The sequence below is a fragment of the Hypanus sabinus genome, chromosome 13, assembly GCF_030144855.1.
Source record: "Hypanus sabinus isolate sHypSab1 chromosome 13, sHypSab1.hap1, whole genome shotgun sequence".
NCBI classification, from domain to species: Eukaryota; Metazoa; Chordata; class Chondrichthyes; order Myliobatiformes; family Dasyatidae; genus Hypanus; species Hypanus sabinus.
In genome coordinates this window covers 88320445-88344935 of record NC_082718.1, presented here as the reverse complement: position 1 = coordinate 88344935, position 24491 = coordinate 88320445, and the positions used below count along the sequence as shown (strand labels likewise).

Here is a 24491-nt window from a genome sequence, read left to right as displayed (position 1 = left end):
GAAACTCTCCGATGACGGCCATAGTTGGTTGTATAAAGGGAGCATGAATGCAGGCATAGTGGGGGACTTTGTCGAATGGTACAAGCTGAATCATTTGCAGCTCAACATCAGTAAGACAAAGGAGATGGTGATGGGCTTTAGAAAGACTAAGCCTGCACTGCTCCCTGTTACTATTGATGTTAAGGACATACAAATACTTTTGTGTTGGCGCGTGGCCAAGTGGTTAAGGCTTTGGGCTAGTGATCTGAAGGTTGTTAGTTCGAGCCTCAGCAGAGGCAGCGTGTGTGTCCTTGAGCAAGGCACTTAACCGCACACTGCTCCTGCACATTTATAGCCCAGTGGTGGCGGTTGGTGCAGTATGGACAAGACAAGACCTGGGTGCACCTGGATGACCGACGCCTTGGAGCACCGTACACAGAGGCTGTGTACAAGAAAGGCCAGAGTTGCCTCTGCTTCCTGAGGAGACTGAGGTCCTTTGGAGTATGCAGGCCTTTTTTTCACGTGCTCTACCAGTCTGTTGTCACTGGTACAGTCTCCTATGGGATGGTGTGTTGGGGCAATGGCATCAACAAACTTGATTAGAAAGGCTGGCTCTGTCAAACTGGACACACTGGAGGCTGTGGTAGAACAAAGGCCCTATGGAAAATCCTGGCAATTCTGGACAATGTCTCTCACCCTCTGCATTCCACCTTGGCTGGACAGAGGAACACTTTTAGTAATAGTCTAAGACAGCTGTGCTGTTCCAAAGAATGTTATATGAGGTTATTCTTCCCTTCGCCCAAAAGGCTCTATAATGAGTGAACCTAGAGCTGGAGAAGTGATGACTCCCTTCTGTTAGACTGTTTGAGGTAACTTATTTTTTATTCTTTCTTTCTTCTCTTCTAATATTTGTATATCTGTTCACTTGTAAAGCTACTGTGGCACTAATTTCCTTTGGGATCACTAAAGTATCTATCTGTACCAAACTACAGATGCTGGAAATCCAAGCAATACTCACAATACCATGGATGAACTCGGCAGCCTAGGCAGCATCTGTGGAAGAAAGTGCAGTCGACGTTTCGAACGATAGCCTGTGGCAGGACTGGAGAGAAAAAGATGAGGAGTAGATTTAAAAGGTGGGGGAGGGAAGAGAAACACAAGGTGATGGGTGAAACCAGGAGGGGCCTCCCCGATTCAACATCGCAACAGATAAAGATCTTGTCCAGTGTATTTCACTGTCAGCTGTCTACCTCGACTGTACTTTCTCCTCGACAGTAACTGCCCTGCGTTCTGCTTTGTTTTCCTTTTATTCTGCCTCTGTTTAGAGTGATCTGTGTGGGTGGATGTGTGCAAACACAAGCTTTTCACTGTATCTCTGCACGTGTGATTAAAAACCAGTTACTTTTGTTCTCAGAGTTGCCGCAAACAGACTTCCTACAAGCGGGAGAAGCAGTCTGGCTGGCACTGAACGTCGTGTCTAATGGTCATTCTTCAACCAGCTCCCAGACGATTGGCGTGACAAAGATAGCGAAATCCGTGATTGCTCCACTAGCCCAGCACAACGTATCAGTGTTTATGTTGTCGACCTACCAGACGGACTTCATAATGGTGAGTAATGCACCATCAATAACTCTCTCTGAGACGTAAAGGTGAGATATTCGCTTTTATTGACTGGAAGAAGGAACAAGCAGTGAGTGACCACCATACTACATCCTGGAGACTGAGAGGCCAGGCTCAGGCCTCAATCGCCTTTATACAGGGGTCTGTGGGATGAGCCACAGGAGCAGTCAGCAGGGGGCTTGTCTAGACAGGTATATGTAGTTCACCACAGTGAGCAAGCTTCCTAATTCTCTCTCTGTCTCCACCTCGGCTATTCTTGCACGGCATCCTGTAGGAAGTAGCACTGATTATTATTGAATTTGCATTTGGCAAACTTCTTCTTAGTGATAAAGAAAAGCCCGACTACACAATGGCATTGCAGAGCCTCGTGTGCAGCATTGTGATGATATGTTGAACAATAGGCCCTGCAGTTTGTTTCTATTTGGTTTAAGACAATTCTACGTAAATTATCTCCTTTGAAATTGTATCATGGTGTACGTGCTATGTTTGGTTCTTGTCACCACGACCCAAGGGAAACGTAAGTGTGATTCTATTCAAGTGGTGGGTTATGGAGAAGACCTTCCAAGACTGAGGCAAATGAGGCCAAGAAAGCAACCAAACTGAGAACAGAGTGTTTACGTTTCAATATAACGCTTCAATGGCATGGGTAAAGTTCGTCCGGAATTCTAATTTAGAGCCAGCCGGGAAACTGGAATGAGGAGATTTTTGTACAATTCTCCTTGTATATTTTAAAAAAAGGCAACCCCCATCAAAGTGAAACAATAAAATGTGGGTGAGCACCGACATTTCTCAAAACAAGCACTGAATTTTTGATAATCTACTATATTTTGTAATATTGGAAAGCTGGCAGATCACAAATATTTAAAGAGCAAACACGAGGAAATCTGCAAATGCTGGAAATTCAAACAACATACACAAATTGCTGGTGGCACTCAGCAGATCAGGCAGCATCTGTAGGGAGAAGCACTGTCGACGTTTCGGGCCGAGACCCTTCGTCAGGGCTACTTGAAAGGAAAGATACTAAGAGATTTGAAAGTAGGAGGGGGGAAGGGGAATTATGTGTGATACTGTTGAAGATGTAGTTACTGTATTGAATGATTTTGTTTATTTTCTGACTTGTGGACAAAATCAACTTATGGACATGTCTCTTTTTTTTAAAAAAAGGAATCTGTTCATAGCCCAGGAATGGCCTCTGTTGGTTTGGGAAGGTTTGTTCACAGGGTGAAGATTTGGGTCACTTTGCATTGAAGCAAAACTTTAAGCTTATTGATTGCATCAATGATTATCTTTAAGGAGTAAGATAGGTAACTTGTCAATCACTGGAAAAAATTGAATGGGTATTTGCTAAGGCCTAAAATGTGGATTTGAGTGAATATATTCCACAAAAGACGGTAGTGGCACTGAGGTTCTTCTGTTTAATGTTCTCTACTTTGTGTGCCCCAGGTAAGGGAGAGTGATTTACCAGCAGTAATTTGCACTCTGTCAGAAGAATTCAGTATTTACAAGGAGGAGAATGGTGAATCAGTCCCAGTCGATGGTGGCTGTGTCACAAATGGCTTTGTAAAGCCCAAAACTGGTAAGTTAATATTGCCAGATTTAGTTCTTCATAAATATTGAATGAGCCACATAATTAACGTAGAATTGCAATTACTGAAGCTTGTTGATTGGATGTTAACTGAAACAAAGGAAGAATGTGACAAAATACAGGAAAGCATTAATAACTTTGTAGAATGGATTTGTTTTAAGAAAAAAAATGAGTGTTAGTGTAGCCAAATGTAAGAGGACAGCTTGACTGGACAATTGAGGTTTGAATAACTGGATTAATGCAGCCAAGGGGAAGAAGATCTCGATGTGCAGGTGCATTCGTGACTTATGACTTTTTTAAAAGCATAACAACCATTTGCGTTTGCTTTTGGTCTATGATTGTAAAATAGTGAAGTGTTGTGGAAACTATTTGAACTTGTCTTCAGTTTTAGTTAGACTCATTTAGGCATACTTATACACAGTTCTGATTTCTGTATTTAAAAAAAGATTTGAACGAAAGGTACAAAACAGTAGTTTGAAAGAATAACCTGAGGAGACTATTGTTATCAAGAAGATTTAAACAGGTTGGCGTCCGCTTTTTCCTCTAGAGATTATTGAAAGTTAGTGCAAAGTATTTTAAATAATGTGAGGATTTGACGGATTGTCATGGGGGCTATATTTCCACTTCTAAACATGACAAAATCTGCAGGTGCTGGAAATCTAAAGCAATACACACAAAATGCAGGAGGAACTCAGCAGGTCAGGCAGCATCTATGGAAATGAATAAACAGTCGATGTTTCGGGCCGAGATCCTCCTTCCGCACTGAGAACAAAGGGGGGAGATGCCAGAATAAAAAAAGGTACGGGAAGGGGAAGGAGGCTAGCTGGCAGGTGGTAGGTGAAAAGGGTAGGTGGGAAAGGTCAAAGGCTAGAGGAGGAGGAATCTGATAGGAGTGGAGTGTGGATCGTGGCAGAAAGGGAAAGAGGAAGGGACCAACTTGTTCCTGAGTCCAAATATAAATATATATGCCAGCCGCTACCAAATCAGATGCTGATGACGTAAAGATGGGTAGAGAAATAAATTGCGAAATGATTTCATTCTTGGGTTACTCTTTAAAACAAATGTAGTGAACAACACACACAAAATGCTGGAGGATCTCAGCAGGCTGGGCAGCATTTATGGAAAAAGAGTATAGTCAATGTTTTGGGCCAAGGCTCTTCATCAAGACTGGAGGGAAGAAAAAGATGAGGAGTCAGGCTTAGCAGGTGTGGGGAAGGGAGGAAGAAGCACAAGGTGATGGGTGAAACTGGGGAGGTGGGGATGGGTGAAGTAAAGAGCTGGGGAGTTGATTGGCGAAAGAGATGCAGGGCTGGAGAAGGGGGTTCTTCCTCCCCTCACCCCAACTTCTAGCTCTGACTCTAATGCTGCCTGGCCTGCTGAGTTCCTCCAGCATTTTGTGTGTGTGTGTTGCTTGGATTTCCAGTGTCTGCAGATTTTCTCTTGTTCAAGATGTAATGAATACTTTTTTCTCTTGGATGTTCTGGGTTTTATAAATCTTTGGCATTCTTCCTCAAAGGGCAGAGGAAGCAGAGCCTTGTAATATTTTAAAGACAGAGTTAGATATTTGAGGAGGCGGGTGGTGAAAGGTCACTGGAGGTACACGGAAAAAGAGAAGTTAAAGTTGTAGATAGAACAGTTTTACCAAGTCGAGCGTGTGTGAGGAGCAGCACGTCCTCCTATCTTGTACAATGGAATGCATGAGCTAGAGAGCTGGGGAGACCCACTTGTACCAAAAGAATGATAAAACTGTGGAATATATTCCTGCAGGGAATGGTCAAGAAAAACAGCCTGGCAAAACTTGACGTAAACCTGAATTAGACAAGATTTGAAAGGGTATAGTGATGGCTTTAAATGTAAAGGCTAAGACCATGCTTGTGTGGTGTGAAAATTAAGATAGGGATCACTTGACCATAAGACCCTCTTCTGAGCTCCGGACTCAAACCTTATCTGAAATCACCGTACTTGTTAAAATATATAGATGTTGTCATAGGGTTACGAAGGCAGTCACAGATAATTTACTTATCACTTTTGCAATGTATAAAATTACTGTATAAGTTCTTAATCTAGTGTAAGCATATCAATCATTTGTGATAAATTGATTATAAGTTTTTATTTTTATTCGAATTTTTCCCATTTTGGCCACTGTTCTGACTGACTTGCACAAGAGCTCCTGTTGTCCTTGGCAATGTTGCCTAGAACATTCTCTGTGTTACTAGATCAGTGTAAATTGATGACTTGATGTTCCAGCCCTCACTGTGTTTTGTGATGGACACCACAAGAATGACTTAAAAAACATTTTTTTCCAACTTTATTTGAATAAAATGTAAAGATTTTATGGTTTACTTGGGTAATTCTGGACTCTCTCTGTGGAACTATGCAATTTTATGACTAATTATATAATTACAAGTGTTGAATAGTGCTCTGTACACTTGATATTTTGAACCAAAAGGGCCCATGCCAGGCACAGCTATCAGCGACAGCTTCGTTTAATTTCTGGAGCTGTTTGTACTTGAGCACAAAGGATTTTTGTTTCATACAATTGGACTCTATTCTAAACTTAGTTTATTCCCATAGGAATATCTACAATACATTTTAAATTAAAAGGTCATTGAAATTTGAAATTTGACACTGAAGCTTGTTAGAGACAAAACGATTTTGCTTTTAAAAGCAATTTTAAAGTGAGGGTCCAAATCCAAAAGCATTAACTCCTGATGCTCCTAAAGAGAATGAGGAAGCTAATACAAATAACATTTGGAGATCCAGGAAGATCAAATATTGTTAGTTTATTCTTGAGCCTCTGCCTAACCAGAACCCTTGCCATATGTTTCTCTTGACAGCTACCAGCCCCACAGTTCACCCAGTGCTAAGTCCCAAGAACCAATTCTGTGTCATGAGTTTGGACCCAGATACTCTTCCTACCATTGCCACTATTCTCATGGATGTCATGTTTTATTCTGCAAGGTACGAATCTCTTTGATTTATAATATTTAATAATTGTTTCCTGCAACGTCTGACGTGGAAGTTCCCTTTTTTTTGCTTTACTTACCAAGTCAGTTTAATGGGGTGAGTGACTGTCTCTGCTGTTATTTTTAAGTTCCTATATGTTCTCATTTTTAATTGAAAACTCTTTTATTAAGTCAATATTGTTTTTGTTTAGTCCCCTGCAGGGTCCATAGATTTCACCCCACGTTCTCAAATAATTTGTGAGGACTTCTCAATTAAGCTCATATTTCTTTCTTTTCCCTGACACATGAATGATAAGTTCAAAATGCTGAGTAGCTTGTGTTTTTTTTAAACAAAACATTAAGCAAATTTGTGATTGTTGCTTTTCAAAGTACAGTCTAAAAAAGGTTCTCTCCTTGCAGTTTGAAAGCGCGATCTGCAGATCAGGATCTTGACTACATCCGTTTCTTTTCTTTTTCTTTGATTGACGGCTACATTTCCATTGTGGTTGACACACAGACGCAGAAACGGTGAGTTCTCAGAATACTTGTCAGATTGGAGACTTTTGGAATGTTTTGATGTTATCTATTAGGGGGTTTTGGATCAACTTTGAGGGGGGCTTGAAATTACCATTGACTTAATGATAATATACAACCAGTTGATACTGATTTCTATTTTTGCTGCCTTATTCCATTCAATTCAAGTTTAATTGTCATTCAACCACGCACGAATACCCATGACTACAGCCAACTGAGACAGCATTACTCTGGGGCCAAGGTGGAAACTATGGTACCAACAGTCACACACAGCACAAAGCACACACAAGATAGCAAGCTCAAGTAGATAATCAGTAAAAAAAAAAGAATATAGCCATGCAAAAAAATTAGTCCAGGCTCTGGGTCCATGAATGTCGCAGAAATCTGCAGTTGATCACAATACAGCTTGTCTTCTGCTGAGTGAAGACTGGGGCAGCACCTACTCCAGTCTGGAGGCCGTGCCATATACCCATCGGATTGTATAACAGAAGGTTTCTCTTTGCTGTATTGTCCCTCAGCCAGTTCTTTGAAAGAGATGTCCACTTCAATCAGCTTTCCTTTCACCTTGCCCTTCAACCTGCTTTCAATTCACTTATCCAATTCCTTTTGGAAAGATGCTGTTGGATCTTCTCCCAACTCCTTTTCAGCCAATGCATACCAGATCATTATGGAAAGGTAAAGCTGTTTCTCTTCTCTGATTCCTCAGCAGCGATGGCAAATTTGTCCATTAGTATCTCTTGCAACTATACCTATCGATTGTTTTTTTTTATCCTCCTCCAAAACTCTCATAGGACTGTTTAAGTTGAGAGGAAAACAAGCTCAGGTTCTCAAAGCTCTTCACAGCTGTCAACAATTACCCATTCTTGGATTGGTTCCAACATATCTCATTCTAATGTCTCTGCGTCCTTCCAAGTGTTGTAGACGCAGTTCTCCCAATAACCTGTCATCTCAGCTTGCTTACAACACAGCACTGCTTATTGTCAGTCTGTGACTAAACATAGCTGGTTGAGTTGCCCTGTGTAGCTGACTAGCAATAGTTAGGCTTCTATCACACCAAAAAAGCCTTGTACTTCGAGCTGACTTTCAAAACGTTTGGGGATTTTAGATGTTTCTGAATACAATACAATGGGAATATTTAAAAGCTTTGAAAAATAATTGAATTTTCAACATGGTTTGTAATTCTTAGAGTATATGTTTAAAAATAAATCAGTTAACCATTTGCAATTGTAAACCTTTAAATGAAACCAAGTTAATTAAATGCAAAGAATGACCCTCTTTTCCTTCTAGCAGCCCAGTAAATTCCATTACTATCAGTGGGTCAGTCTGCCACTAGCAGGACACCACATTAAAATATTTGGTCCCTATTATTGTTCAGTAGGGTTAGGATGTCTGCCCACATGTGACTGAAACTTACTGGGATTTAACTCGATAGTTTGGCACCATTTAGGACCTCATCAGCAATGTTTCCCAAATGGAATTCCTGTGTTCCGGTAGCATAGTGATTAGCATGACACTATTTACAATTTACGTCAATGATTTGGATGAAAGCATTGAGAATAACATCAGCAAATTTGCTGATGATACTAAGCTGGGTGGCAGTGTGACATGTGATGACAATGTTAGGAGAATTCAGGGTGACTTGGATAGGCTGGGTGAGTGGGCAGATACTTGGCAGATGACATTTAATGTGAGTAAGTGTGAGGTTATCCACTTTGGGAGTAAGAACAGGAAGGCAGGTTATTATCTAAATGGTGTAGAGTTAGGTAAGGGAGAAATACAAAGAGATCTAGGAGTCCTTGTTCATCAGTCACTGAAGGTGAATGAGCAAGTGCAGCAGACAGTGAAGAAAGCTAATGGAATGTTGGTCTTTATTACAAAGGGAATTGAGTACAAGAGCAAGGAAATCCTCTTGCATTTGTACAGAGCCCTGGTGAGACCACACCTGGAGTATTGTGTACAGTTTTGGTCTCCAGGGTTAAGGAAGGACATCCTGGCTGTAGAGGAGGTGCAGTGTAGATTCATGAGGTTAACTCCTGGGATGTCTGGACCGTCTTACACAGAGAGGTTAGAGAGACTGGGCTTGTAAATGCTGGAATTAAGGAGATTGAGAGGGGATCTGATTGAAACATATGAGATTATTAAGGGATTAGACAAGATAGAGGCAGGAAATATGTTCCAGATGCTGGGAGAGTCCTGTACCAGAGGGCATGGTTTGAGAATAAGGGGTAGCTTATTTAGGACGGAGTTAAGGAAAAACTTCTTCTCCTAGAGAGTTGTGGGGGTCTGGAATGCACTGCCTCGGAAGGTAGTGGAGGCCAATTCTCTGGATACTTCCAAGAAGGAGCTAGATAGGTATCTTATGGAAAGGGGAATCGAGGGATATGGGGACAAGGCAGGAACCGGGTATTGATAGTAGATGATCAGCCATGATCTCAAAATGGTGGTGCAGGCTCGAAGGGCCGAATGGTCTACTTCTGCACCTATTGTCTATTAGAACTCGGGGCATTTTGGAGTTCATTCCGGCGCAGTGCTGTAAGGAGTCTGTACATCCAGCATCGTTGAATGCACGGGATCTCTCTGGGTTCTCTGGTTTCCTCCCACAGCCCAAAAACCCACCGGGGAGGTTAATTGGTCATTATAAATTGTCCCATGATTGGGTTCTGGTTAATCGAGTTTGTCGGGGGTTGCTGGGTGCTATGGCTGGAAGAGTCTATTCCGCACTGTATCTGAATAATAAAAAAAATAAAACAAATAATGCAAGCAATTGATTTTAAAATTTATTTTTAATATGTTGCTTTGGACTGTTCATCGCTCTCCATTCCTCATACATTCCCATTTTAAGGTGTGAAATACCTTCTGAAGCAGATGACTATTTGAAATATGAATTTACTTATTCACAGTGATGGTATCATTCCATGTGAAGAAAAGGGTACAGTGAACCAAGGTGTTAGCATTGATATTTTATAGTTGTGGTAACTAATCCAGCAGGGATTTAGCTGCCCACCAAGATCCTCTCTCAACCCAAAAGTTATCTGCATATCGTTGTTTCAAAAAGCTAGACCCTTGTACAGGCAACCTCCGCCTCGGACTGAATAGCCTTTTACTCCTTGTTTTCTAGGATGCCGATGGTTGTGGTAGATTGCCAGAGGAGACCTCATCACTGTTGAGCATTCTGTAGTTTAATTTGATTATTGTTGAGAAATTATTTTTCTTTACCTCCGGTGGTCGGAGTCGCCGTGATCGCGTGCGCGATGGGAGCGGTCACACATGGCAGGGTCGTGCCTGAGGTTGGGTGGGGATCTTCCTTGTTCGAAGCTTACCCTGACCACTGTCTCCTTTTGCAACAGATTCCCCAGCAACCTGCTTCTCACGAGCGCGTCGAGCGAGTTATGGAGGATGGTGCGAATAGGTGGTCAGCCGCTGGGATTTGGTAATTGTGAAATGTTACTTGTCATTTGTTGAATTTCAGCTTTTCAACGATCTGCAGCAGGGGTTCCCAACCTTGGGTTCATGGACCCCTCGGTTAATGGTAGGAAGTTCATAGCATAAAAAAGGTTGGGGTCCCCTGATCTGCAGGCTCTCCCAGGGTAACGAAGAGATTCGTTTTTACAGATGCTGAAGAGTTGGTTTTGTTCTTAAATTGGAAAATGCAATAATCACTTTAAATGGTAACTATATGGTGTTGTAATGATTGGCATCAAATGCACAAGACTGATTTTAAAAAAAATGACCAGTTATTGAAAGTGGAAACAGAGGAAGCTATGTCAGTCATTCATAGGAATGAACAGATGTCTGTGCAATAGGTTGGATTTCACAATTGAATAGCATTTTGGGAGTTCGTTCATATGCATGAGTGTCCATAACTGGGGAATGGTTTGGACTTCTAATTTGGCCAATATGTGGGATCTTTAATAGAGGCGTTTGCTCTGGATACTCATGGGTGGTGTCTGTAGTATCATGAATAGCAGAACATTGCCAAATGCATCATTCTGCCATAAAGATGCCGGAAACAGCCACATCTTCTTCAACTATCTGCTAGGTATTTCCAGAATTGTCTGTTTTTATTTTCTGATTTCTAGCATCTCCAATAGTAGTTTTTAATTTTTCATCTCTCTGCCTTATTTTTCTTTGAACCGGTTTTAAGAAGTTGATTGTCTTGCAATAATTTCTCCCTTCATAGGATCCTTGGATGGTCCTTTACCATAAGTGGTCCTATTTCAAAGTGATTTCCCCCCCCCCAATTAAGTAATTTCCATTCCAGTGTGGGTATGATCTCAGCACATGACTTGGAAGTTGTGGAGAAGTTGCAATTTTTGTTTGAGACATTGCAAGTTTGGAGTACAGCTGATCACGTACATGAAGATGTGGGCAGGACATTGTTAGTCACATAGTTTGACATATTGCTGCACCAATTTTCCCTTGTGCACACGCACACACAATTGGATTTGAGCAGAGGTCATGTTTTCCCTACTGTTACTGGACTTTGTGAAAGAACGTTGCTTTCTCTCTTGTTTGTTTGACGTGTTTTAACTTTGTTTTGGAGCCAGATGTTGAAAGAGATGAACAGTGGGGCCATTGCTTTCTTACAAGCGGTTCTATCGTTCACCATACCGGAAAACTGCTTGTTCCAACATTGCAGGTTTTGTGCTAGGGGACCTTGAGCTTGTGCAGCGAGGAGGAAGGGATACAGTGGTGTGTTTGTTCGTTATGTACTGTGTTGTACGGCATGGGCGATCGTGGTCTACCCATGACCACGATTGTTCTCGGCAAATGTTTCTACAGAAACGGTTTGCCATTATCTTTTTCCGGGCAGTGTCTTTACAAGACGAGTGATCCCAGCTATTACCAATACTCTTCAGAGGCTATCTGCCTGACGTCAGTGGATACATAACCAGGACTTGTGATGTGCACCAGCTCCTCTTACGACCATCCACCACCTGCTCCATGGCTTCATGTGACCCTGATCGGGGTAGAGGTGCTAAGCTACAATCTGCATGCAACATGTAGAAAATGCTACACTTTTCCCAAGGGTGACCTACAGTCCAGCAGAGGGTAGGAGCACCTTACACCACCTATACAGTGGATTCCAGTTCATTTGGATAGCCGCTTATTTGCGACAACTCTTAAAGAACAAAAACAAATCAAGAAAATAGCTGGGATTCCCTTTGTTTATTTGGGACACTGTATCACTTAATTGGGGCAGTAGACTGTTGCCAAACAGTTTCTAACTAGCATTAGTCACATGCACTTGTGTGGCTGTTAGACATAACAACGTGCTATGAGCGAACAGTTTTTAAGTAGTGTCAGTTGCAGTGATTTTTTTGTCATGGATAGTTGGCAAGAAATGAGCAGTAAGAATTAATTCAGTACGGTTTCAAGCATTCAGGCTTGGAGATGCCAGAAATGGCCGGGGAGTGAAAATGGAACGATTTCACTACTTCAACAAGTTAGGAGTTGCAAAGAATTTGGAAGGTATCGACAATCATTGTGAATTATTACAAGTGATGATTTGGAGGATGCAATTGTTGACAGTATTGAATGGAGGCAGCCCATTATCTACACTAAGTGTCTGTGTTGATTTTGTTCATTTACATAAAAAATGCAATCTGGATGAATTCCTCTGATGAGTATTAGAAACTAATACTGCGTAGTACTGCGGTAGTGTTGCTAGTGTACTAATTAGCTCTGTATTTCATTTAAACACATAGTTTGTTACTGGTTGTTTTTTTTTTACCTTAATTGGACCAAAATGTACTGGTCCCAATGTGTCCCAATTAACTGGAATTCACTGGACAGCTTAAAACAACTTGAAAAATTAATAATACTCTAACTCCCAAAAGCCTAAATGTTCTAGCTGAACAGTGCTGAGATTTAGTTAGACATCAGCATCCACGGCCCAAGATTTAGTCACAGTGTTAAAATCCTTGCAAGATACAAAACAAGAAGTTTTCTGCTGTACACCAAGTTGAAGCTGAAACAAAGGCGGAGGATATTTACAGAGAAAGCTGAGAGTGCCAGCACTTCGGCTGCCAATAGCAAAGGGCAAACAGACCTTGACGACCGTTCATGTAACTTTGCCTTTGTAAGATCAGATTCTTCTTCTCTGAGAATTCCATTTTAAGTTGGTGTGGTCCTAGCTGGCAAGGCCAACATTAGTTCATTTCAAAGATAAGACTACAAGACAGCGGAGCAGAATTAGTCCATTAAGCCCACTGAGTCTACTTCTCAGTCATGGCTGACTTATTTTCCCTCAACCCCATTCTGCTGCCTTCTCTCCATAACCTTTGATACCCTTACTAATCAGGGCCTATCAACCCCCACTTTAAATATACCCAACATAATGATCTAGTATATTCGCCAATAAAGTTCATTCGAAAGCCACTGTTCAGTACATCATTCTTTTTTTTTAATGACGTCAACTTGGAGTAAATCTGTTTCAATCCTGGAGTAGATTGTTTCTCACGGAGTTCAGTGTGCTGTGGTAAGTGGTCTTTCTCATAGAAAGCTTTTGTGGTGACTACACCAAACTTCAGTGCGTCTCACACCTCGTTGGATTTCAGTTTGCAGCACCGTGGATATCTCTCTGCAATGGAATTCCAGCGAGCTCTGCTAAGACTAAGAGGGTGGCTGTAGGTAAACTAGTAGCAGCGGCAGTTAATACTTGTCGTCATGTATCTGGGAACAGCCTGTAGCTCACAGCCCTGTATCATGGAGAAATGAAAACTTGGTCGAGATCTCTGTATTGCTTTCCAGGCCACCTTGACACATGCACCTGGAGCGGTGACTCTGCATGGTCTTGTCGGTCCCGCTGGAAAGAACACTTTGCAGCAAAGAAACCAGAACATTTCAGCACTAGGGACAGAGGCTCAGCGTAGAGTGGCACTTGTTTCTTGCATATCCAGGGTCCGCCATCAGCTCGATGCAACGACGCACTGGGGCGGTCATTACAATGAACACCGCGTTGGTTACATTAATTCTAACTCGAACCTCTGGACACATGCGTGCTTGGTTTTGCAGGAGACGGAGTGCTGGGTGTGAACCAGCTCATTGCTTTAATATCTATATCCTCTCGCCCCTAGATGGGGTTCTCTCCTGCCACCGAGAGGGAATACCCGCTGGGATTTTATTGCTTGCGTCCCTTTGGCTCTTTCCTCTGCTCTTTTCTTGGGTTATGCTCTTGGTTCTCGGAGCCATTATCCCCAACAGCCTTGCGAGCATGTGCATGATGTGAAGGAGACTAGGGATCATTTTTGCTCCGACCAGTTCAGGTGCCTGAGGCTCAGCTTGAGCTGTTTGCAGAAGCTCTTCATTCAAAGGGCCAGCAGAAAAACCCTGAGCCCACTGTTACTGCTCAACTCCAATGTTCAGCTGTTTTATTTTGCAACTGCTGCAGTCCCTGTGCTGAGTACACCCTGTCAGGAGACAATTAGAAATGAAATCACTGCATTACATTTCCAACGTGGGCTGCAAATTCACCATTTTAACGTGGTAGAAAATTTGATCTTCAACATACTGGCAACCAAAGTCCGAGCTGAGTGACTGTTTAGGGAGTCAGCTAACCACTACCCTCTTGTGGCAGAACCTAGTGTGGCTGGTTTACTAAATGTGTCTCCAGCTTCAGATAAATAGATTGAAGGGTTTTAATCTTTTTTAATCAGTAGTGCAAATTCAGTCATTTTAAGGTATTCAACTTTTTTCCCTCCCTTTGCAAAAATAAATTTAAAGTTAGTTTTATTGGTCCTGCTGAGTTGAGTGAAGAACCTGGGTGACAGGATGAATCCTTCGATTGGTTGCTGGTTTGTGAGTGAAGTGGTAAACTGGGGGTGGGGTGAAAGTCTCCTCAGGGTTAGGTTTAAGCCAACTCAAAAACTGGGGCTCTTTAAAACTTGTTTTGTTTTCATTACATTTTAACTTTAAATGAGGGGTCTCAGAATGTTTTGTAAAACTTCATGAGACCACTGGAAACTTTGTTAGGGTGATCTGCTCCCCAGTGTGTGAATGATGGGCTTTTTCATTCTGCGATCAGGGACAGGGGTCCTCATCTAGAAACTCAGGTCTCATTGTCTATAATTGAGAAATATATCGATTTAAATAAAAACTTGGGAGCTGAGGCACTCGGTTATAATCTAGCAGATGGTAGCTTTGGGCTCCTTAGTGAATTGTGCTCTAAATGTTCAAACCTATGTTCCCCTCTATTGAGCTGGCTACAATTACAAGAACACATCAATCGTAGAGTAAAACTAGCCTGTCTCTCGATGGTCTGAACCCAGCTCACTCACACTTTCTCTATTTGTGGGTGAACAGCCCAACACTTGGTGAATTCAGCTTCGCAGCGAGGAGAAGATCCGGCATTGGAGGATCAAAGAGCGACACTGCTGTGAACTCCGTGCTGCCAGTTGTCCCTATGGTAACTTCCACTGCAGGGTTGTGAGGCCTCACTTTCACCGTTTATATTGGTACTGAAAATCAAGGTCAGTCGAATGGTTTGCCCTCCTGCTCCACGGAGGTTTCTGAAACCTGTAAGGTTGCCTTCGGGTGGGAGGTGTACCACCTGAAGCAAACTTCCCGCCTAACCGTCTCCGGCCATTTCTGACCAGAAGTGAGAGCCCCTCTGGGCTTATGGCAAAATGATCAGTGCAGCGGTTCAGGGTCTGGTTTAATCCGACGGCAGAGGACCTCCCACTTATTCTACACCTCTTTGTCAACACTGTAGTAGACAGAGTCAAGGTCACAGGGTCTTCTCTCCCCATTGATTGAACCAAGTCCCTTCCTTTAGCTGTAGTATTGCTAGATGGTGGGTGGGGACAGTGCGAATCTTGTTCATCCATTCATGTGTATCAATAATTAGATGCTGAAGCGTTTGGCCTGTGGCAAGGGAAAGATAACTTACCTGTAGTTGCATGTTTAATGTATGTTATCTACTTGTAGTACAATACAAAAGGTCTTGGGCATATATATAGAGCTAGGGTGCGTTTGTCAATGTGGAGCGGAGAGCGAGTTTGTAAATCTTGAGGGAAGCAAAGGATGTAGGGAATGATGAGGGTGGAGTGTCGAGAGTGGGGCGTGGGACAGGTGGCAGAGAAGGAATGCCCGGAGTGGGGGGGGGGGGTGGGGGGGGGGGAGCAGTACTGGTGCAGACACATCCAGGCCTGGAACATCAGGCAACATTCGATGGTTCCATCTAATATCAGGGAATGTTTACAGTATACAGCCTGAAACTCTTACTCTCTGCAGACATCCTCGAAACAGAAAAACCCGGAAGAATGAATGGCAGAAAAGAAGTGTAAGAACCGCGAAGCCCCTGCCACCCTCCCACACACAAGCAACATCAATCTCCCCCCCTCCATTTATTCTAGCAGAAAGCAGCAGCATTCCCCCACTCACCATGCAAGCAACTGCAAAGCCCCAAAGAGTGACCATAGTCTACAGTCCATGAAAATCTAATTGTTCATTCCAACAGTTCAACAACCCTCAGGCTGCTTCTCACTAAGGGTGAGACGAGGATTGCTCCTTTCACAGCAAGAGGGGAGATGAGCAGTCACTTTTTTGATGTTACAGTCAAAGTCGGAAGCGTTGCTTTTAACTTTGAGTTTCCCGACCCGAGAATCGACAGCAAACTCTCACTCACCGTTGAGAGAGAGAGAACAAGGGATCGATCAATGACCTAAGTGCAGAGCCCTCCGACAGCCGCCTTCACTGTCCCAGTGTCCCGGCTCCCGCTACGCTTCAGTTTGCGACGCCAGCGAGAATTCATGTCCACGGGGCTGCACCCTGAGGCTGCCCGACTTCAGGCTGAACCTGGATATATTGAGACATGGCCGATCGGCGAGCTCCAAGAACGAGAACACACCGTTGTGCAGAACCACAGTTTGAATGCAATGGCAGGTCACAGCCTCCTTGAAAAGGAAAATAGAGATATTAGAAGAAGAATTTAAATGTTGTGCTGATGGGCTGGGAGATGTTGCCCTCTGGCGCCATCTATAGCTCATCTGATTCAAGGTCATTTGATTCCAAGCAACTGGTTTATTGATCATTACAGAATGTCCCTCTGGTGATTCACACTCCCTCCCCTTTTCCCAACCACGATTCCTCTCTCCATGCCCTCTTTCCACTTGTAGTCCACAAAAGAAACCCATATTAGAATCAGGTTTATCATCACTCACATGTGTCATTAAACTTTTTTTTTGTGCGTGGCAGCAGTACAGCGTATTACATAAAATTACCAACACACAAAATGCTGGTGGAACACAGCAGGCCAGGCAGCATCTATAACGAGAAGCACTGTCGACGTTTCGGGCCCAGACCCTTCATCAGGACTTGGCCCGAAACATCGACAGTGCTTCTCGTTATAGATGCTGCCTGGCCTGCTGTGTTCCACCAGCATTTTGTGTGTGTTACTTGAATTTCCAGCATCTGCAGGTTTCCTTGTGTTTGCTACATAAAATTACTACAGTATTCTGCCTACAGTATTATGCAAAGGCCTGAAGCACCCTATCTATATATAAATATGTGCCTGAGACTTTTGCACAGTATTGCAGATGAAGGCTTCCTCGAAGAAGATGCTAAAAGTCTGACGCGGACTCAAAAAAAAGAATAAATTCTGAAAAGACAGGGTCACCCACTGAAATACAGCCTGGTGTAGACTGTTCACAATATCAGGTGTTGTTAATGTTATTTGATATGTTTATTTACTTGTCTTCCTTCAGGCACCACTAAAGCTTGGGGCTTCTGCCTAATTTTCTTCCATGCAATAACTGCCTAACTCACTCAACATTGATCCCAGTCTTCTGACTGACTCCTGGCCCCCTCTCTCTCCCTTGGTCCTTCCCAAATTACAAGGCCCTCTGCTGCTGATCATCCAGTACTCTGGGATGTGAGCCATGAGGATTTGACCTTGTCCAGTGGCCCATATGTGTGTCGGGGAAAACAACAGCATCAAGTTCAGGCCAGGACAAGGAGCCTGGGTGACTGTGGCAGACAAAACTGTGGCTTTGTTATGTTTGCTGTGGTACATCAGATCCGGCAATGAGCAGCAAGACCTTGAATTCTTTTCCTGTGCTGACCACTGAACAGGACAATCTAGCGCATTGCAGGCAGTCTGGGCAACTTCTCAAACGAGAGACAGTCTGTAGATTCTGGAAATCAAAGCAACACACACACACACGCAAAATGCTGGAGGAACTCAGTTGGCCAGGCAGCATCTATGGAAAAAAATCCCGCTGAAGGATCTCGGCCCAAAACATCGACTCGATTCTTTTCCATAGGCACTGCCTGGCCTGCTGAGTTCCTCCAGCATTTTGTGTGTGTTGCAACATCACAAAATTCCCTTTCCACTTCCAAGTAATGAATACTGTGTGTTTGTTAGCATGCAGATTCTAGAGTCGCTGCATGTATGTGGGATAACTTGTGCAATTGGCTTAGGGAGTCATCAGCGCTTTCCAGAGATGGCTGCGCCATTTTATGTCCAAGCCAACAACTCAGAATAGTCCCAGCCTCGGGTGTACTGCCGAGGTATTTTTACATGGAACTAGATAGTCAGCCATACTCAGTTCAAAAATGTCATGAGAATCAGGGTCTAGCTTCCTAGCTCTTTGGGGTTATTGCAGACTTGTGAATGAGGGGCTAGGAGGCTATACTGTGACCCTCATGACATTTTTGAATGGAGTTTGGCTGACTGTGTAGTTACTATTGCAACACCTCAGTGAGAGCAGTACAGTGATCAAGCAAAGCTTCTGCTGGGGAGGCAACAAGACGGCTTTAATTAGCAACTTCCTTGGCTCCTAACCAAACTGCCTTGCTCCCAGTCAACCTGCTTTTATACTTGCACAACTTCCTGGCCGCACAGGAAGTGACCTAATAGAGATCTGAAACTGCCTGTTAAAATAAGCTGGATGTGCTTAACACGAATCAATTGAACAGGGGGTGCTTGTGGATCTGCTTTGGGGTGGGGGGGCTTCATTAAATTTAAAAGATCAAGATAAGTCACAAGTGTTCATCAGACCGTCTTGTCGTTCCCTAACATGGTCTTGTTTGCTTGCAGCAAGTGTGCAGGTGAACGCAGCAAAGTAGTGTCACTGCCCCCCCCACCCCCCAGGTTCTTTCCTGACGTGGGTTCTCTCCATGTGGAGGTTGCAGGTCTTCCCGATGACTGAAGAGCCAGGGGCTGCTTTTTCCACCCGTTCTGTCTCCTGCCGAGTCCCACGGTAGCGTGCTCGGGCAACGGAGGTCAGAGTTCATTGCCAGCCTCCAAAGCCTGTATGTCCTCCCTGAGTTTCTTCTCTGGGTACTCTGGTTTCCCCCCCCCCCAGTCCAAAAACTTACTGGTTAGTGGGTTATTTGGTCATTTGTAATAAGTTGCCCAGTGGGGGGCTTTATTAAATTTAAAAGATCAAAATAATAAGTAACACGATCGCGGGAAAAGCTGCTGATGCTGGAAATCCAGTTGACACACAGAAGCACACAGGTGCACGCTCACCCTGTCTCTAGGGAAAACAGTGAAAAGTAGACGTTTCGGACCGAAACCCTTCATCAGGACTGGGGAAAAGAGATGAGAAAGACCTCTCATCATCTTTTCCCAGTCCCGATGAAAGGTCTCGGCCCAAGATGTCGACTGTTTACCCTTTTCCATAGATGCCGCTTGGCCTGCTAAATTGTCTAGTGATTAGGTTAGGGTTAATTGGGGGTTGTTGGCTGGCAAGGCCCAAATGCCTGGGAGAGCCTATTCCGTGCTGTATCTCTAATTCGATTTATATTAAAAAAATTCCCAAAGATGTGTTGGCTGATTGGTTAATTAGCCGCAGCGCAGGAGAATCGAAGAAGAGTCCATGGGCAACAGGGAGAGTAGGTTATAAAGGGGATAATGGGATTGCTTCAGGAGATTGAAGAGACTCCGGGCTAAATGGCTGCCTTCTACATCATAAAGAAAAATGAAATTGAATTCCCATCATATGGTATATAATAGTTTTTGTGTAATTTGTCTCAAAGTTCAAGATGTGATTTAAGTATGTGATGTTTTGCAATTGTCTGTACATATCCCTCTCACGTTGAACATGGAAAGAACCACCCATTATTGCTCAGAAAAATACAATTACGCTGTTCTGCTAGGTTCTGGTCCCTTACTTATCTAGTCTCTCCCAAATAGATCTGATATAAAAATGTTAGAGGGCTATTTTGTGTCAGCTTTGAGTACATATCTGAGTTGAAAAATATTGTCCTGTTGCTGTCTCCTGATTTGCTGAAGGTTTTGAGCAAATTCTGTTTCTATTTAAGATTTCCAGTAACTTTATAATCATAGTCATAGAGAAGTACAGCAGAGAAACAGGCCCTTCAGCCCATCTAGTCCATGCTGAAACCATTTTAACTGCCTACTCTCATTGATCTGCACCTGGACCATTGCCCTCCATACCCCTACCATTCACATACCTATCCAAACTTCTCTTAAACCTTGAAATCGAGCTCACGTGCACCACTTGTGCTGGCAGCTCATTCCATACTCATGACCTCTGAGTGAAGCAGTTTCTCCTCATGTTCCCTTAAACTTCTCACCTTTCACCCTTAACCCATGACCTAAGGTTATCCCACCCAACCTCAGTGGAAAAAGCCTGCTTGCATTTACCCTACCTTTACCCCTCATAATTTTGCATACCTCAATCAAATCTCCTCTCAATCTTCTACATTCTAAAGAATACAGTCCTAACCTACTCAATCTTTCCTTATAACTCAGGTCCTCCAGTCCCAGCAACATCCAATGTAAATGTTCTCTGTACTCTTGCAGTTTGCTTTCCATCTTTCCTGTCGGTAGGTAGGTTACCTCCAAACGAGACCAGGGCCTTGTTTTAGTACAAACTTTTTCTGTGCAGCTTAAGCCGAGAGCTATTAAGATTGCTACAAAAATTAAGGAAAAAAGTTGATTTTTCTGCCTGTTGAGTAGTTTTTAGCTCAATCACTGAATGAAATTGCCTTCATTTTCTGTCTCGACCAATGTTGCAGCTGAAGGCCAGTCATTTCCTTGGTTTACAAAGGTGAAACAATCTAAGTGGTGTGAGCAATCTGTAACACCCTGGTTAAGGTTTTTTTTTACTGCTATGCTGTAGGTATTTCATCTTGGCAGTTCTATAAGAGCAGTCAGTTCTGCTTTCAACCAGTTTGGCTTTAAGCTGAGATACGAGGCTTTGTTGTTCAGCTTAGGAATGTGGTGTCAGCCAATCAGGATGGTGGAATTGGGAGAAAGTTCTGGAGAATGCTGGGTGGGGAAGTTTTGTGAGGGACACAGCTGTGGGTCGAGGTTTTTTTTGGCGGGAGGGAAGATGGCTGAGGATGCAGACGGTGCTTTGTGCAGATGGATGGCTTCATGGAGAAAGGACCAGTATTCCCGTGGGGGAGTCTGTTTGTTCGAGGTGGGTTTCGAGCAACGTTCTGAAGCTGGTGTGTGCTTTCACGGACTGAGGGTCCGGTGTGTGAGGGACAGACAACTTCAAGATGAGCTCTAACGTATGTGCATATTTGACTGATTAAGTATAATGGGCCCTATTTCTTTAATAACTCCTTGGTTAAATTAATGTTCATAAATATATTTCTTTCTAATTGTATGCAGTGTAAGATCTGTCATTTCTTGCTGACGGGTGATTGCTGGGGCGCGGTAAATCATACAACCTGGGGTCTGGGTGGGTGAGACATCCCAACCTCACGGGTTTGGGCGGGACCAAAGTTGCTTACCCCCTAGAATTACGAAGCCTGAGGAAGGTGGGTTTCTCACCGCGGAGTCTAGTGGCTGTTAGCAAGGAGCTAACAAGCTACATTTCCAGAGAGGCGCAGTTAAAACGTGGGTTCCAAACGTAACAAATAGTTTTAAATTTTTTTGTTTGTGTAGTGATATGTGACTGGACAATGCTAATTATTTGATTTAGTCCTCCTGTGCTCTGATGGCTTGTAATCTCTCTCTCTCTCTTGCCAGATGAATGTGGAATTGTTGCACAGATCTCCGAGCCTTTAGCGAATGCTGATATTTCTGCTTACTACATCAGCACCTTCAACTTTGACCATGCCCTGGTAAATGTCTTGTTCCTCTCTCTACCTTTATTCCTCTCTATTCCTCTCAAGAAGGGTAGAGCAATGACGAGGAAAAAGCGGCAGATTGTTCTATCAAATGCAGGAAGTTGAATTTGCTGAGTTCTCTAAAATTTTCAATGTGGGTTACAGGACTTAAATTTTTCTGTGTGATGGTGTTGGAGCTTGCTCCTGTTAAAGCTGAGAGACATCTCACACCTCACAGAAAAGTGAAAGCTCAGTCCAGAAAATCGAAGCTCCTTGCTTCTGCGATGTGATGAAGAGATTTGACCTTGGGGAATTTAAACTGATTCGTGCAAACTAGCATAAAACAAAATTTCTGCACAATCTAAATTAAATCCTGAAGCCTTCATTGAATCTCTAATTCCCATAGTGTAATACCCATTATGGAACATACTTTTTATGCATAACCTGTTTATTTTGGACTCTGTGTGTGTGTAAAGGTAAGGACACATTTAATCACATTTTTGTAGCACCTTCTGCCTTGTAGACAAGCAGGCTTGACTCTCTGTTCCAACTACATTGCTTGGTTTCCATCGCCTCTCCTTGTCCTTCCTATCTATGTGAAATGCTCATACGTCTCCACATTAAATTTTACCTGAAATATGTCTGACCATTTTGCCCAGGCTCTCCTTGGGTTTACAAGCCTTTTCACTGTTTGCTACAATAATGAGTCAAATGTTTGAAGCTGGGGAGAAATATCTGCCTTGCATGATTTTTGACCTTGGCCTTTTCCGATCATCTGAGTATGAGCATGCAACCTCATCCTTTGACACGAAGCCACTCCCAAGTCAGTGCACCACTAAAAGGAATATAACTAAAGATTCAAAGTACATTAATTTTCAAAGAATGTATAAATTATGCATTTTGATAATACGAGAATCTTAACTGGAATATAATCATTTCTGTACCTTGAAATTTAAACAAAATTCTTGATGCTTCAGAGGATTTGGGGATGAAAGTAGCTCCTAGGAGCAATGGTCAGAAGTAAAAGATATTTTAAAGGAAGAAAGAGAGATAGCAAGGCAAAGATTTGACTAAAGGTTTCCAGATGTGAGGGCAGGCTTCCATTAAAGGTTGGATAAGGCAGGCGGCTGATTAAAAGGCTGAAGTAAAGAAGAAAACCAGTTTTTGATTGAAACCACTTAACTGAAGATTGTGGTAGACCTGGTGACTCAACATTTTGAAGAGAAGATTATCTGGGAAATTGCATCTTAACCGAGCCTGTTTATAGTGACAGCCCCATTTCTAGCTAGGGTACACATTGTGCAATTCTCTAACTCCTCAGATCTTGTGATTGCTCTGATAACAAACAACATCTCTGCATTTTATTTAATTCTGAAAAAATTGCCATTATTTAGTTAGAAGTCGCAGCAGTTTAGTTTCCTATTCCCTCTTACATTGTTTTTTGAATGAACTGACTTTCTTTGATTTGCAATTGAGTAAATGCAAATATAAATGATTGCAAAGTGCATCATTAAACTCTGGCTCAAGACCCTTCATAAATGTGACTAGAATGTGATTTTTTTAAAAGCCAGGTTAATCAATATTATTGATTTATTCTCCCACAGGTGCCTGAAGAAGATATTGATAATGTAATCACAATGCTGCAGAGACGTCAGAACAGTGACAGATAGCAGATGTCCTCCGATTCAGTGTTTACAGTGGCTTTGTCATCAAGTTGATGAGTGAAATTTGAAGACCAGGAATCGTTCTCTCCATGAACTCTAAACAGACACTTATGCCAACAATCTTCTGCAGTATTTAGTAGCTAAGCAGTTTATTTAGAGTAGGATCAGCTAACTTTCTTCAGGAAAATAAATCTGTTTACTACTTCAGTGATTGAACTCCTATGCACAGTTCTGATAATTTCTAATGATTGTTTTTGCACTTACACCTTGAATGTGTGGCAGGTCTTATTTTAGAAGGCCTGCAGAATTGCCCCAAATATAGCATTAAGGGCAGATTCAGTCTGTTGAGAGGGGTAAAAGACTGTGTGATGTAAGTAAGGTACAGGCTTAAAATATTTGTTACATGCCTCTGACCCACTGGCTTCTACAGAAAAGTGCAGTTGGGAGGCTTGTAGGTTTACTGTGGTATGTTATTGTACTGGTTTTGTTTTTTTTTTCTTTTGGCCCCAAGTATGTCCTTAACAGATCATATTGTTAATTTTTCGCACAAGTTTTATTTTGTTATACTTGGACATGAGGTGTTATCACATGCTTGCTATTATGACTCTCCAGGTCATTGGAAGTGCAGTGGTGAAAGATCTACATACAGTACATTTTGGTTTTCTCAGGAGGAAAGGGAAGCATAAAGTCAGCATGTTTCCATGTTCTCCTAATTTTTTTTAAACTTCAATGTTTTTACTTGGAGTGTGGACTGGTGTTTTAGCCACACGGTGCTGAAGTCCGATGGGAAGTTTCTCTTTTATGTTATGGAGTGCATGGCCCTGGAATTGGGATTTAAAATGCTGGACAGACTTTTGGCTGGATAAATGTAAACTGATATTTGGGATTAAGTCTTAATAAAATAAGGACTGATTTACTAAAGAAGGATTGTGTGTGTGTGTGTATTTTATTTTGGAAGATGTCATCAGTCTGAGTAATGCCAAAATGCATCATCTAAGAAAGCAGACGCTTCTGGTATATCAATAGGTTAATTGGGCATTGGAAATGGTCCCGCGATTAGGCTCGGATTAAGCTGGGGAATTGCTGAGTGGTGCAGTTCAAAGGGCCTCTTCCACACTATAACTCAGCAGT

At 42.6% G+C, this 24491-nt stretch overlaps 1 protein-coding gene across 1 annotated transcript in view; it reads left to right on the top strand.

Moving 5' to 3' along the window:
- LOC132404081 (cytosolic arginine sensor for mTORC1 subunit 2-like) overlaps nucleotides 1-24287 on the top strand; it is a 72040-nt gene extending 47753 nt beyond the window's left edge. Inside the window, exons 3-9 of the mRNA XM_059988091.1 lie at nucleotides 1394-1587; nucleotides 3043-3175; nucleotides 6022-6145; nucleotides 6550-6657; nucleotides 10011-10093; nucleotides 21617-21711; nucleotides 23301-24287. Coding sequence (XP_059844074.1) covers nucleotides 1394-1587; nucleotides 3043-3175; nucleotides 6022-6145; nucleotides 6550-6657; nucleotides 10011-10093; nucleotides 21617-21711; nucleotides 23301-23366 — 803 coding nt within the window. The 3' untranslated portion in view covers nucleotides 23367-24287. The remainder of the gene's footprint in view (nucleotides 1-1393; nucleotides 1588-3042; nucleotides 3176-6021; nucleotides 6146-6549; nucleotides 6658-10010; nucleotides 10094-21616; nucleotides 21712-23300) is intronic.
- Nucleotides 24288-24491: the final 204 nt, after the last annotated feature.